The 15,626-nt window shown below is 44.6% G+C and overlaps 1 protein-coding gene across 1 annotated transcript; it reads right to left on the reverse strand.

The window, feature by feature from the left end:
• Positions 1–5,865: 5,865 nt before the first annotated feature.
• Positions 5,866–15,614, reverse strand: api5 (apoptosis inhibitor 5). Its single transcript, XM_030366505.1, has 14 exons — positions 15,543–15,614; positions 15,011–15,172; positions 14,748–14,841; positions 14,030–14,095; positions 13,182–13,333; positions 12,297–12,503; positions 11,867–11,971; positions 11,661–11,750; positions 11,337–11,518; positions 8,022–8,115; positions 7,845–7,901; positions 7,682–7,767; positions 7,114–7,250; positions 5,866–6,977 (listed from the first exon to the last, which is right to left on the reverse strand). The coding sequence occupies exons 1-14, from the start codon at positions 15,612–15,614 to the stop codon at positions 6,892–6,894; spliced, it is 1,590 nt and encodes a 529-aa protein (XP_030222365.1). The 3' UTR covers positions 5,866–6,891.
• Between the last annotated feature and the right edge of the window lie 12 nt (positions 15,615–15,626).

A 15,626-nucleotide genomic window follows, 5' to 3' on the forward strand; every position in this document is an offset into this window, starting at 1 on the left:
TCTCTTCTAAATGTAATGGGCTAGGCCGAAATAAAGGGTTTAGGCCAATACCTAGTACCTGCTACCAGAAGCCCAAAGTCAGTCCACATGCAACAATTTCACTTGGATATTAAACCTGATCAAGGATGCAGTACGCCAGCTGCTCCGCGTGGTGACGACAAACTCAGCTGGAGAGCTCAACAAACCCTGTTACAAACAGCCTAAACAAATGATACCAAGAGTCAGTTCGAGCCATCTCAGTGTTCTGAACAGGCTAAATGCCTACAACCGCCTTTCAAACGACAGTATTCGGAAATAATGACCTGAATACAGACGCACTGTGTTTCCCTGTTGTGTCCCCCTCACATTCTCTTTCTGTGAAAAGAGAGAGATAGGGTGACAGCGAGAAGGAGAGATAGGGTGAGAGAGAGAGAGAGAGAGAGAGAGAGAGAGAGAGAGAGAGAGAGGGAGAGAGAGAGAGAGAGAGAGGGAGAGAGAGCGAGGTCACACAGTTTATAGCGCAGCCTACATTGTCATATATTGTCTATACAAAAGTGTCCCACTCTGAGAGGCTTGTGCAGACTGACGCCGTAATGACACACTTATCTTTGCTTCATTTAAACTATTCCTAGACTTTGTAGAATACAGACAGAGCAAAGGTTGTCAAAGGACTCAAAAAAGAAGCCTAAAACAATTCTGCCTCTAGCGTCAAGTCCGAGAACAAGTCTCACCATTGCATGTGTTTGTGCCGTCTCTGTGGGAGACTAAAATGTGACAAAAAAATGGTGGGGGCAGAGTTGGGTTTGGGAGGCGCGGGGGTGAGTGTACCATTGAACCACGTGAGCCAGCGAGTACCTCAAGTCGTGCCACTGAGCCAACTGGTACCGAAGGCTAGTTGTGATTCACTGTGCTGGAGTTGATCATTCAAACGACACGGTGTAGGTCAAAATCGTGACATTCGTTATAGAAGGAACTTTGTTGCCTTGAGTCACGAGTTGAGACACAGTCTATTGTTCACCCTCTCTCTCCCACTCTCTCCCTGTCTCGCCCTCTCTCTCCCTCTCTCTCCCTGTCTCGCCCTCTCTCTCCCTGTCTCTCCCTCTCTCTCCCTGTCTCTCCCTGTCTCTCCCTCTCTCTCCATGTCTTTCCCGCTCTCTCCCCAGGCCATCCGGTCCACTACTCTCGTGTGCCATCGACCTGCATTGACGTCATTGCGTCATTAGGTATCTCTCAGGAACACTGACTTTTAAATATGGTGTGAATGAATTCAGAGAGCTGGGTCAGGGAGCTGAGATTTAGGGAACACTGCTACCCATAGTGCATTGGGGAAAAGCTTCTCCAATGTGGCGTACGTCCTCTAGAGCCTGTGGCCTATGACCTCTGGAGCCTTTTATCTGAAAGTGTGCCTTTGTACCTTCTCCCAAGAGAAAGCCTTTATCAGCTTGAGTGACACAGGGTGCCTTTCATGTCAATTTGGAAATTATTTTCCAATTCATCATTAGTTAAGTCTTTGTGTGTAATGCGTCCATGGTATATGTTTCAGATTGAAAGGAGGTATTAGTCTCTTAGGGGTTACTGCCAGGGGGCTGTCCATAGTGCTGGCCTTATGGACGCCCCTCATAAGTAGAAAAACACATGGCCCATCACGTGGGAGACACGCAATGCTATTGGTCTTGTAGCAGGCTCATCAACCAGCTGTGTTCTATGTGTACATACACCGACTGATAACTGAATATCAATCATAGTTATTATGGATTATTATTGACCAGAACAGGATGGTAGTAGGGATAATCGGAAAGACACAGTATTCAGTGGTGAAATATATATCAACAGGAGCGAGAGACAGAGAGGTAGAGAGAGAGAGAGAGGGAGAGAGAGAGAGAGAGAGAGAGAGAGAGAGAGAGAGAGAGAGAAAGAATGAGGTAGAGAGATGGGCTTATATCAGGTGACTAAGACATCTCAACTATGGAAACACAGTCACCATGTGTCTCCATCATAACATAAGCACCACGGTCTGCCTGATCTCCAGCTTGCCCAACAACCTCCTCCAACTGATTACATGGAAATGAAAGATAAAGCGACCAAAATACTGGCCCATTCGCAAGCCTTATCTTGCCCTTCGACCTAATCATGTCAATATTTTGATAATGCCTTCCAAAATATTTACCTTGGATCGACAGCGGACCCTGTCGTTTCCATTTGATCCAGCATTAGTATACATATGTTGGTCTATGTGTGTGTGTATGTGTGTGTGTGTGTGTGTGTGCACGGGTGCGTTCGTGTGAGCATGTTTGTGTGTGTGTGTGTGTGTGTGTGTGTGTGTGTGTGTGTGTGTGTGTGTGTGTGTGTGTGTGTGTGTGTGTGTGTGTGTATGTGTGTTTGAGTTGTATACACACAGGTCCTTTTAATTAGTTTGATGTCCCCCGTCCCTCCTTTTCCACATCTCGTGGCTTTCCATCATTGGGTCTGGTCTCTGCAGAGCTCTCTTTCTAGGAAGTGGACAGTGTTTTGGTCCGTTGTTTACTATAGGGCTCCTGATGAAAGAGGGTAAATACAGGCCTAGAGCGATGGCTGGGCAAGTTTGTTTGAATTGTGAGTGCAGATTAAGGAACACTGCCCCCCTCCCCACAGCCCACCAATACCGGCTCCCTGTTTATTTTTCCATCTCTCCCGCCTCAATGATGTCAATGGAAGCAGAGCGCTATAGAGCTATTTTTAGCACAACCCCTCCCCCAACTCTCCTCTACTTACCACCCCCCCCCCCCCCCCCCCCCCCCCCCCCAGCCCACCCCCTACTCCTCAGTCACATGGTTCGTTGGGAGCTCTGCTACACACACAATAAACTCCCCAAGAGTCTGCATGCATGAATAGAGCCGCCGCTGAATATTTATGAACGGTTGTGAGTCCTCTGTGTGTTGCCTTTTTTTTGTTTTGTTTGCATGTACTTTGTGTTTGCTGTCCCTTGGGGAACTCGCACATTTAAATGTGTTCACATATACACGTATACAATCTCTTATATCCCTATCTGTTTTGCGAAATTGGGGCCGTTAAATCTCTCAAAAGCACCTCATCAGAAATTCTTGCCTGGGTATCTCCCTCTCAACCGCGTAGCAGCCTTTACTTCACCACAGCTCCCTCTCTGAGCACGCAGCAGCAATGCAGGCTTGCCCTCAGTTATTCATTCATGCGTTCATGCCTTCATTCACGATTCTCACTCACTCATTCACATAAAGCATGCCAAGGTTTGTGAATGGATCATGTGAATGGGGTCAGGGGTATGCCTATGTTTACAGTGTGTGTGTGTGTGTGTTTGTATGTGTGCATGCGTGCGAGTATGCGTGTGTATGCGTGTGTGTGTGCATGTAAAGGTGTAGGGTCGGGTTATGAGGGGTCCTACTTGGGTACTAGCTAAAATGTGAACATGGAAGGTCTCTGAGGAGACAGAGTACACGGTGTTCCCTGAGTTTTGGGAGCTCTATGCATAGACCAAATAACAGTTGGCTCTCAGCATCCCCCCCCCCCCCACCCCCAGCCCCCTCCAACTCGTTCTTTCTCTTGACATTCTCATGCAAGATTACATAACGGGAGGCTTAACGTCTTCTTCCATCACAAATAAATGTACGCTTTCCTGCACAGGCGTACTCGATTGAGAAGGTCTATTTTTTGGATACCTTCTATTTCTGAAAGGCGCATTGGTAAAAATAAAATCCTCTGCCTCCTCGCACATTTTAAGGGTTTTATAAATATCTCATTTCATATCCATCAGCAACATTCTGTCTGTAAATATTTTACAAAGCTCCTTAAGACAAAAAATGTTTTGTTGACGGTTGATGTTTGGTTAATCGGCAGAAAGGTAGGCCACTGACTAAGGGACGACTTGTTTATGTTCAGCCAGGTATGGTTCTCTTGTGATAGTCTTATAAAGCAGCAATGAGCCAGAGGGATGGGATTATTGATAGCTATGTACCCATAAAATGGTCTCACGTGCAGCAGCCGCTTCCCTCCCGCCCAAACTGACATGCTAACTCTCACTGGATGCTATATTTAGCCTGGCCTCGCGGTACTGTTACTATTCCTAGCATTGTACATGAGTGGGCGGACTGTTTTTTTTCTATGAAATTCAAGAAAAGTTCCCTTTTCACGTTGTATATTTTCTCTGTAGAGTGCTTTACATAGCGACCTGTTTGTAATGCAATCTGCTCCTGCATATAGGCTGATAGATAATGACTTTAGACCCACTGCTATTTAGCACGCCACTAATAAGGCAACTCCGAAAGCTTGGGTAAAGACGTAGCTGTATTTTGGTGTAGATGAGCCTATGAATAGGATCCCATGTAGGGTATATATAGTTTATTGTGACAGACTGATCATATTATTTCTCAAACGTGTAGGCCTACACTAAGAATTCCTCTAAACGGAAGAAGCCACATCGTGATGTGGAACCTTTGCGTCCTCCAAAAGACGACGAGTCTGTTTCGGTTAAACTGGTTGAAGAGAGCCTAACTATCCCACTATAAAAGCAAAGCATTCTGGACTCAGAGGCGAGGGCTTTGGAATTAGATTCCGTTTGCGTTCCCTGCTTTAAGTTTAACATCTCTGAAACTCTTCAAGAGAAACGTCGAGACGGAACATGTTGGCCTCTGTCAGGAGACCGTAACCCGCTTCAGCACCGGGGACAGTTCCTCCGTCGAGAACAGTCGGCTGCTGTACCGCCATAACTGTCTTGCTACACTGGCTAAGACACTGTGTTTACAGAACCCCGAGTCTCCAGTTGGGGTTCCGTAGCTAATTGTGGACATGCCTTAGCGTCATTTTAACCAGTTGTCAATAATCCCTGAAATGCCTGTGTATGTAGGGAGAGAGAAAGAGAGCGAGAGCGAGAGGGAGAGAGAAAGAGAGCGAGAGCGAGAGAGAGAGAAATGAATAGATCACATGGGCTCATAGTCTACAGAGTTCCACCACCACTCGCGTTCTCCTTTCTCACAATCCGCTATTTTTCTCGGGTCAACTCCTCATCCTCTGCCGCTGCTGCCACCCACTCTTCCTCCACCACCTGATTATTGTAAGAAACGTGCGCGTGCATGTGGCTGGTTTGGGAAATACCTGGTCACAACCAATGAGCAATAAGGCATAGCCTATCGCTTATAGCCCCCCTTCGACCAGAAATTGAAGTTAATATAGGCTACCAACAGGTCTGCAGTCTGTGTAGTGTGTATGCAATAATGCAAAGAACTGAATCTAATAACAGACGACCCTAGGTCCCAACCAACGTCGGCTTACTTCAGGGTTTAATTTCAAAGGAAAAACGGAGTTGTCCTTTAACCACGTGTCCAGCAACGAAAGCTGTTTGGATTACTCGTGACCAACTAGTTAATAATGACGTGTGGGGAGTTTGATCTACATTTTACTTTTCTGCAAGATTCTTATCAAGAAAGCAATGTTCATCGGTGTCTGCCCAGCCGGCTATACGAGACAAAAGACATGAAGCTTCAAGTGCCTGGTTTGGTTGGGATAAAAATAGACCTGGTTGCTTTGAGTAGAAAGCGATGGTCTTGTGCGTCCTCTAGCGGCAAATCTGTTTCACTACAAGTCATTGTGGTCAGGTACCTCTCAGCGCCATATTGGTAGTTTTTCTCTGCTCTTTTCGAAGAATTAGTCATTGACGTCACAATAGAGATTATAGATATGCACACCTCTATATAAATATTAGTTGATTATCTCCATACCCCAATCCTGGAACAGATAAATAAACTTTTACAAACCAGTATAACTGGCAATGCTTTGTGGAGCTTGCTGATCTACATCTAAACGAAAGAGACAATTTATATTTGTTAGTAAAATAGAAAGATAAATTTAAATTGCAAAGGGAAACAATCAAAAGCTCAGTTGTCTACCCAGTAACTGCCTTTAATCCAAAATTGTTTTAACACTAGTCATTGAATTAAAAAACATGCAAACACTAGCACACCTTCATTGGGGGATAGAAATTGTAGGAAATTAATACATCTGGTTCCCAGCAAGGATGCAACCAATAAATACTTGACAAAGTTAACCCTTTGATATTCAGAAACATCTCCCAAGCCTAACCAACACATTAACAGAACTGACATTGCCAAGAGGCCATTCCTTCAAGAGTCATTACAATATTTACTACCACAACAACACAAAGTGTCCTGTTTATCCACCATGGTAATGGTTTGCCTACCATATCAATAAGCCATAATTGTAACAAACCCAATTCAAACCAAGTGCTTTAGTAGTTCCATGCATCACAATTGCTACATTTGCTGGTTAGGAACAGGCTGGTGGCCACATCATTTTTTATTAACTTTACATGTTTAAGATACGGTGCATAAATCAGACGTTTCAGTAGCAGACATTTGCTTTGGACTAAGCGGATTAGCCAAACCATTAACTGATACACAAAAAAAGACCACTTGAGACTTCGATACAAGTTTATGATGATAGACATAAAAAAGTAATCACAAAAAAAAGGATTCATACAAAGTACCAACATCTAGCCAATCTAAGTGAAATTCTTACAAAAACAAGGATTAAATAAGTGACAGTTTGCATCTTTTTTTTCTAAAAAGGAAACAATTAAAATCCAGATAAAACGTGGCAGTCCTTTGTTCAATGAAACCCACATCGAACTACCATGGGGATGGTAAACCACAGGGATGGTGAACATGAGGGTGGCATGTTAAGTTGAAGCAACAGGTTTGTACAAGAATCCTAGCCAGTTTACTGTGAGTGAGATTTAGAACGTGAAAAAAAAAATCAAAAAAAAAATCAGAAGAGGCAGAAAGAACAGGTGAAGAGACTGGTTAAAAAAGGATGACAGCAGTTCCCTTCCACACTCTGCAGTTCAATCAGTGTGTGTTTGCGTGTGCAAGGTGTCAGGGTCCCCCTTTAGTAGATCCTGCCTCGGCTTCTGTTGCCACGGGTTCCAAACCCTCGTCCCCGGCCACCTCTGAAGCCTCCACGCGTCTCTGGAGCTATCAGGGAGCGGGGTGCAGAAAACCATTCGTATTACTTTCTATTCTTCCTATTGAAACCCACATCGACCTGTAGCGACTTGATTTCAAGGGCTGTCAGATTCAAGGGTGCCTTGATAGTGCTGCGTGTGCGTACCATAGGTGCCGATGGTGGCGCTGTATTTGCCACTGGGAGGGTTGTAGATCTGCCGGGCGTCCCGCCGGGGCAGCACAGGGAGCTGCTTCTTGATAGTGCTGACTGGGCTGATCTCCTCACCAGACGGTCGCTTGGGTCTGTGGAAGAACACCGAGGGAAAAGGTTGTGATAAAGCACTATATAGCAATGGCCCCCAGTGCACTGAATAAGTTTGATTGCGGGTTACATAGAAGGCAAATAACACTCCAAAAAGGCTCATTGCTCAACGGTCACTTTTATTGGGGAAGACATCAGGTTGGAGAAGTAAGATGGTGTCTGGTGGGGGCTAGTGAGGTCCCCCCACGCCCCCATCACTGTAAGCGCTTTGAGTTTCCAGAAAAAAAAAAGCGCTCTATAAATTCAATTAATTATTAGTTAATGCACATGGTTTACGTCCTGAATTTAGTTAAGTTGTCAAGTGTACCAATAAATTCTTCTCATTTAAGTAATTTCCAAAAAGACATTTCAGTTTCCACAATATTACCCCCAAAAAAGGTGCAAAGCATTGTAAAATTCTGTTTAAACTTACGCTGCTGCTGCTGCCTCCATTTTCTGCACCGGCTTCCAGCTCAATGTGACTGTGCTCTTGTATGATGGTGGATTGTGGAACAGATCCTGAAAGAGTGAAAAAAAGGTTTTAGAGAAAGTAGCATAAAGTTACATTAGACTCCATCAGATATTAAGAAGCTTACCTTGATCAGTACATTGATGTTGTTGGTAATCTTGAGAGCCACCACTTTGATCTTATTCTAGAGTTTTGAATTGGGAAAGGGAAAAGGTTAGTTGTCCCCAGAGCTAATAACACCCAAACAGACACTGTTTGACCGTAAATGCAATACATTGAACGCAGACTCCAAAACGCCATTTACCTCGTCAGTTTTCAATGAGTCTCCCGTCTTTCCTTGTAGCGCCACCCGTAGCTGTCTGATGTAAACCTGCAGGCCTCTGGCAAAGTACTGTAACCTTGAGAAGCACAGAAATACAAACAATTCATGAGTTGGTACACACATCCTCTTCATCATTATATTCAACCTCTGCATCTACAACTAACCACTCCACTTGGCAATAGCAGAAACTTTCCCCAGGAACTAGAAATCTTTGTAGGAAATCAGTGTGTTTCCATGGCAGGGAACAGGGCGTACAGGTTGTTACCAAAAGTACAGGAATATCAGGGGTAGGGCATGCAGGGCTGAACATCGGATTGGTCATGAAAGCTTACTTTTAGATATCGAATAGGAAAACAACTGCCCTGCGCTACACCATAAATATAATATTTGAATCCTCAAAATACACATGACATTTAGATGAAAGAACAGCGCATACTCTTGTAATAGCTGGGGGTTGACGGTTAACTACATCTGTCTATTTGACTGCTGGAAAACAAGCGTACGAGTATAAACGTATTAGGGATGGGCGTGAGGAATCGATTACACGAGTACTCCTCGTTACAAATGAACTCGGTTGGTGGACAGGCAAACTCGAGTTTGCATGAACACACTGACAAAATGAAGTTAAATCTAATAACGTTTTCTGAAGCAAATGTATCAATTTTCTGCGTGGCGCCACTGGACGCTAAAATTAAAAAAGTTAAGAGATGGCGGTTAGAGCAAAGCGCAGCGAAGTATGGAAATATTTCACAGAAATAATAGATCATAAAAGGTGGAATGTAATATATTCTACGTAGTACTAGAAGTAGTACAAGTGCTATGCGGCAATATATGCTCCTGAAACACAACGGCGAGTTTGAGAAAGCAGACCCGCAGCAACCAAGTGTGTCGGCTATTTTCACCGCAAGACTCAGCTGTAATCCCGGCCTTGGAGGGAGGATCAAAATGCTGATTACATCGATGATCACTAAAGAGATGCTGCCTCTCAGTTTTGTGGATGAGAAGGGGTTCCGTGATCTCATGGCCTTTATAGGAGCCTGAATACACGGTGCCATCGTGGCGCACCATCACTGCTCGAGTGGAGAAAATGTACGCGGAGAAAAGGGGGCAGTTAAAGACCGACCTGGTGGTGACAGCCGACAAGGTTCCGATAACAACTGATACCTGGACTGCCCTCACAACTGAGTCCTACGTCACACGTTACCTGTCGCTACGTGGGAGATGACTGGGACCTGAAGACAGCGGTGCTAGAGACTCGTAGCTCGGATGAGAGACACACAGCGGAGAACATCGCTGCTCATCTCCGAGCTGTCACTGAGGAGTGGGGAGTTCACGATAAAGTCGTAGCATGGGTGCATGACAATGCACGCAACATGGTCCTGTCAAACCAGCAGCTACTCCAGTGGGATCGGTTCCCTGTTTCGCCCATACGCTGCAATTAATGACGGCTTTAAGAATGTGAACATCAACCGTGTGGTCGCACCGTGCAGCAGGTTGATTTCTCACTTCCCCCCCAGCGGCCTCCAATGCTTTAAAAAGAAAGCAAGCGCTACAAAACCTCCCACCACACAAATTGATCCAATACTGCCGGACACGCTGGAACTAAATATTCGAAATGCTGGAGCGACTGCACGAGCAGAGATGGGCTGTGACCGCAGCGCATTTCGGACAGGACGGTGACGAAGTTGGCCGATGCAAGGACACTTGAGCTGGCGGACGAAATGTGGAAGAGCATTGAAGAGATCTTGCCATCACTGAAGTCCCTCAAATTAGCGACCACAGCTCTCTGCACTGAGACTCATGAGTCTCGGTCCATGGTGCTCCCAGTTGCGAAGAGCCTGCTTGAAAAGCATCTTGAGCCAGTGGAAGGGGAATCTAAGCCTGTAGTGGACTTCAAGAGAACCGTCGCCGGCTCCCTCTGAACCCGTGTAAGGCCGCTCGAAGAAAATATCAGCCACGGTAATTAATTAAGCCGCTGGCTATTTATTGTTATTGCTTTGTTCTTTATAAAGGTATGTTTGTTGCCACTAGAGAGTGTGCGTGTGTGTGTGCGCGTGCGTGAGTGTGTGCGTCTGCGCTTGACCCGAGACACAAACATCTTCGGTTTTTGGATCCGGCCCTTCGCCTCAGCACCGAAGAGAAGCTATCGGAACTGCACGACGGGGTTCCATTGCAAGGCCCGGATGACATGGAGGGGGAAAGCAGTGACGCCCCAGCCCACAGCATCACAAGCGCATCAGAGGCCCTTGAAACCCACTTCGGGGAGGACTACATCGAAAATAGCGAGGTCAACAAACTAGAAGCTTATTTCAGTGAGCCATGCATCCGTCCACAGCAAAACCCCATGGAGTGGTGGAAGTCAAACAGGGATCGATACGAAAAAACGGAGCGTTCTGGCAAAGCAGCACCTGCTTATCCCCGCCACCTCCGTGCCAGCGGAGCCAGTGTTCTCCGCCGCGGGACAGAGAGTGAACAGAATGCGCTCTCGCCCGTCTCCAGAGCACGCCGATATGCTGGTTTTTCTCACCAAGAATTGATTTGGATTTTCGGATAATCCTGATTTATAGGGTGTATTTTTCTAAATGTGCAAAGCAGACCCAGTGCCTCAGTTTATATTGCCTTGATTGCTTGGTGGATTAATTAGGCCCCATATATTTCTTTAAATTGTATTTTTTTTTTGTTCATTTGCTGCCATTTTATTTGCAACTTTAAATTATCGCAATGGTTGGGCTAACGTTACAGGCCTTTGTTTGACGTGATTTAAATTGTGAGACATATTTATTTACTTTTGTAAGGAAAATGTGTTCTGAACTATGAATAACTGACTGTTTTGATTGAGAATAAGCATTACATGTTTGGTTGGTAATAATGCCGTTCATGCGTTGCATTCTAAAAATAGGTAATAGATAAACGAGTACTCAATTGATCCTCGAGAAATTCCTTCGATCACTCGAGATTGGAATTTACTACTCGTGCCCATCCCTAAAACTTATGTAAATAATTGAATTGTTAGAAAGACAAATTTCTTGTTTATCATTACGTGCCTAATGTAAAAGGACCTTCATTTCTCTAACCTTCATTTCTCTAACCTTCACGTCTTTGAATCGTAGTGAGAACACAGAACGTGCTAAAAGGAACCTTTCACTTCTGTGAAAGGTAGTTCCTGCGAATGAACGTTCCAGGTACTTTGGTTGGAAACATGAACTATAGGAACACATAGGTTTGACGTATATTGTATCAATGCTGGTCACCTAGATAGCATGGTAAGAAACAGTGTCCAGGAGTAACACTGCTCACCTGATCTTGAAGTCTTTGAGCTGCTCGGCCTCCACCTTGTCCAGCAGGAAGTCAGGCAGCTTTTTGCCCAGCTGATGGAAGCCAAACAGGAGACACTCCACGTAGCTGAACTGCAACTTGGGTTCTTCACTGACCGCATTCTCCCCATTCTCTGCCTCGTCTGGGGGCAGGGGCATATACTCCTACACGGACAACAAGACAATAACACAAGACCCAAAAAATAGGACTTTATTTCCAAGAAATTAAAAACCCAATGAAAAGTGAGGGTCAGAAACATTGGGTTATGATCTGTTAATGCAACGGGGCACCCAGAGCCCTACTCACCACCAGCTTGGTGAACAACATGTTGAGGTTGGACTCCAACTTCTCCATATCGCCACAATACGGGCTCATCTCAGCCAGCAGCTTCAGAACCTACACATACAGATGCATATCCTTAAGCCAACGGCCTGAAGCTTTCATTCCCTTTTTAATGAGAAGAAAACATGCAGCTCACGTCAAGGCCTTGATAGGAAGAGGAGTGCACATACCTCTAGCTGAATATCCAGGTCAGCAACCGGGGTGGTCAATTTGCTGAGGTTGGGCAGGACATGTTCACAGAAGTAGGTCACAAACCGCGTTGAGTGGACATTTTTCTGGAAAAGTTAAAGACAATTTATTAAAGAAACCGCTCTGTTTTAGTGTTGGAACAGTTTAGTTATAAAAAACACTTGCTTGAAAAATATGTTGACAATAATCCAAACCCTCAATATTAACTTTGCCACTAGGTGCAGCTAGATAGCCTTTCTTCTCAACAGCAATCAAAATAAAACAATGATCGACTCAAAGGACACAACCTGTTCCCAGTTCGAGCCAAAGGATTCGAAGGGGTTAACCTAGGTCACCGGAGCTGTTGTTCCGGAGCTTTGAGCTCCACCATTAGATAATACGTTTTAAAAATATATTGATTGTGATGCTCACCGAGAAGAGAGGCAGGGCCTGGCGTGTACACTGCAGGAGACGGTCCACCGTGTCCGGGTCGGCAGGGTTGAGCGCCTGCTCCAGGAAGGCCTGTTCCACCACCAGCTCCACCAGTTGTTGCCGGCCACTCACGGTCTGCAGTATGCGCAGACCCGACACCACGCGCATCAGCAGCACAAACTCCTCTCCCGTCACGTCCTCCAACACCTGGACGTGGGTGGAAACAGGACACCGGACCCAATGTTAACGGTGCAAACGTTGACGTCAGTCACTGGAAATAAACCCACTACCTTGTTGAAGACTTGATCATGTCAGCAGCCAAATCAATATCATTCACACTCAGACTAGAGTGTCATTCAGCCACTCCGATCCAAGAGAGTACTAAAGAGAAAACGTCACGTTGTCCTGGCAACCGGATTTTCAGTTCTAAACAACCGAACGAGGGATGGCGTTCTCTGTTGCTTCCATGTGTTGTTTCTTTCAAAATGAAAATAAGTCAATTTCAATAGGTGAAAATCACTACCAATCTAAACATGTCAAGGCGTTCATGTATTCCCCTGGAGTATTAAAATGAAAAGTTTGCGCTAGCATGAAAGATAAAGTTTATAATGTAACGGTAAATTGGTCCAATCTCAATATTACTTGAATCATTGGTAAAGGAAACTCGCAAAACAATTCGGCCAAAAAAATCATACCTTTTCTATCAAACGTTTGTGTGGCATAGGATTTCCCCTTGTTCATTTGGTTTGTGTAGAACCAAAAATCGGTTGCTATGGAAACGTGACGTCACACTTTAGTACTCTATCCCATCTCAGCCACATAAGAGGACTACGGGGAAAACACGATAGCACCGGCAATGGTTTACATTGGGAAACAAGAGCCCACCTTTTTAGTCTCTGCAAAGACGAAGTCCTCCACCTCCTTGGTCATGACGTCCTCGGGCAGGGTCTTGATTTTCAGAGACAGGAACTTGATGGCTCGCTCCCGAACCACGTCCTCCCCCTGCAGGATCTGGGAGAAGAGCCCTCCGAGTGTACCTGATGGACACAGGCCACGGAGAATTGCAAATGAGCATCTTCTATTTGCCCAAGGATGACACATTACCCTTTTATGACACATCAAGGCGATAAGAACAGTTAAAATCGTGGGGTGCAGAAACTGGAATCCATCAAGTGGGGACCTTTTTCATTTGACACAAAACGTATGCAGTTAGGCTAATTGTATTTCAAATTTCACAATTCATAAAAGGCAGTTGTCGGATATGTGATTTGATTCAACAGGGCAGATTGTGGTCGGTAGGGCTGTCCCGAACACATCATTTCAAGCTTTGAATATTCGCATGGTTTACAAACCAATATTTGGTGGAGAAAAAGTCCATTCATATCACGTTAGTGCTCTGTGGAGAAGGTCAGTGGGTTACCATCCGGCAGAGCTCCAATGTAAAGCAGGTCACAATAGACGAACTACGAGTGCCGCGCAGGGTAGCTTCTTGTTGTGGATAGACAACACCTCTGTAGATTAGATGATAGGTTTTGTCCTGCGTTTAATATAATGGGTCTCCAATGGATCTTAACCATAGCTAGTTCCCAGTTGGTTTACGGGTCTGCAGAAATATAAACCACCATCTTTCCTATTAGCTCACCGCTATCAGCAGGGAACATATATCAAGATAAGGTGTTCAGATAAGACACAAAAAGCAAAAGGTAAAAAAAAAAGAAGAGAATAAGTCTTACCCTTGGCATCACTCTTGAAAATCGATACAAGGGCCGTATTCACTTGGTTGAACTCTGCAGTGTCCTCTGAACAAACACAAACACACAGGTTACTGGAGGACTGCCCTGGTCTCTGTATTGTAAATTGGCCGGTATTATCTTCATAACCTAACCAAGTAACTTACCTAACCCTAACCCTGTCTTGGAGGAGTTGGGTGAGAATTAGGCCTGCATGTTAAATCGTCTAAAATCGCGATCTCGATTCGCCCCTGTGTGGATTGCAGCTTTAAAGTACTGTGATATTTTTTTACGCCTTCATTTAAGTGTGTGGAGTTGGTTCAGCAGTTATAAAAGGCCAGCAATTAGACAACGTGCTGCTATATTTACAAAATAAATAAATCAATTTTTGACACTGCACTTTAATCAGTTATAAAGGGCCATATGGCTAGAGGTGCCAAAAACCTGTGTTTGGTACTGCCATTAGTTTTTTTGTCATGGTTCATGGTGCAATAAAAATTACATTTCGTGAGAAAAAAAAATCGAGGCAGAGAATCGTGATATAAATTCTAAGCTAAAAAAAAATCGTGATTCATATTTTCCCCGAATCGTGCAGGCCTAGTGAGGAAAATGCCCTGGTCTCTATTGTAAACATGACAGTGTTAACTTCATAACCTAGCCCAGTACCTGTCTGGAGGAGTTGGGTGTGTATGTCTGTTAACTTCATAACCTAGCCCAGTACCTGTCTGGAGGAGTTGGGTGAGTATGTCTGCGACCCGGAGGATGTTCTCCCCGGTCGCAAAACGTGGAAGCTCTTTGATTGCCTGTCGCCTTATCTGAAAACAGAAGGTTGTATATTGACTGTTAGTGTTGTGACTACTTGTTAGTATTAGACACGGTTTTTTGCCAATATTTAAAAGATATAGAGTCGAGAAGAAAACGTGAGAAACGATAAACCACTCTGTGAGCAACACCAACAACAGTTCAAACTTTGGAAACACTCACCGACACATCTTCATCTTCACAGAGGTCAAGCTGGGCATTGATGGCAGCATCGGCAAGTTCGGGAAAGCTGCTAAAAAACTTTGGGATGAACTGTGCAGCGAGACGCTTCTCCTTTGGGCCACCTTTGACGCCATCCAGAATAACCTGGTAGGCATCCTTATGCTGCAGAGATCCCAAGAAGTACACTTAAATTACTTAATGAATGAATTTCTCATGCGAAAGAGTTTTAAAGTTTGGGGGACCTATTTCGATCTTTAATTCCTTCTCATTACTACATCTGGATAGTTCAGGAAAAATAAATACAAATCCCCAATAAATTGCACAAAGAAACACCAGAAGTCCATAGACGGATTCAAGATTACTACCGTGGTCGATCTCAAGCTCGTTTGCTAGCATGTTATCGTTAGCTTAGCATTTGTAACAGCCTACCATATTGAACATCATTTCCAAGCACTTTACCTAACAAACATCACTCTAATAAACGTATTATTCGATAATTCAAAACTAATAAGATGGTTGGATTATTAAATACCTGGCTGAGGTTGTCCTTAGCGTCAGCAAGGATCCCATAGTTACGATACAGCTCCTCGATAGTGACCGCCATCAGCGTGTCCGA

The sequence above is a fragment of the Gadus morhua genome, chromosome 9, assembly GCF_902167405.1.
Source record: "Gadus morhua chromosome 9, gadMor3.0, whole genome shotgun sequence".
Lineage (NCBI taxonomy): Eukaryota > Metazoa > Chordata > Actinopteri > Gadiformes > Gadidae > Gadus > Gadus morhua.

Bases quoted from the DNA above. Each gene is read 5' to 3' on its own strand.
- api5 (XM_030366505.1), bottom strand. From the start codon at position 15,614: ATGGCGGTCACTATCGAGGAGCTGTATCGTAACTATGGGATCCTTGCT. The intron at 14,096-14,747 runs GTACTGGGCTAG...GTGTTTGTTCAG, and splicing joins CACCCAACTCCTCCAGACAG to AGGACACTGCAGAGTTCAAC. The intron at 7,902-8,021 runs GTAAATGGCGTT...TCAAAACTCTAG, and splicing joins ACTCATTGAAAACTGACGAG to AATAAGATCAAAGTGGTGGC.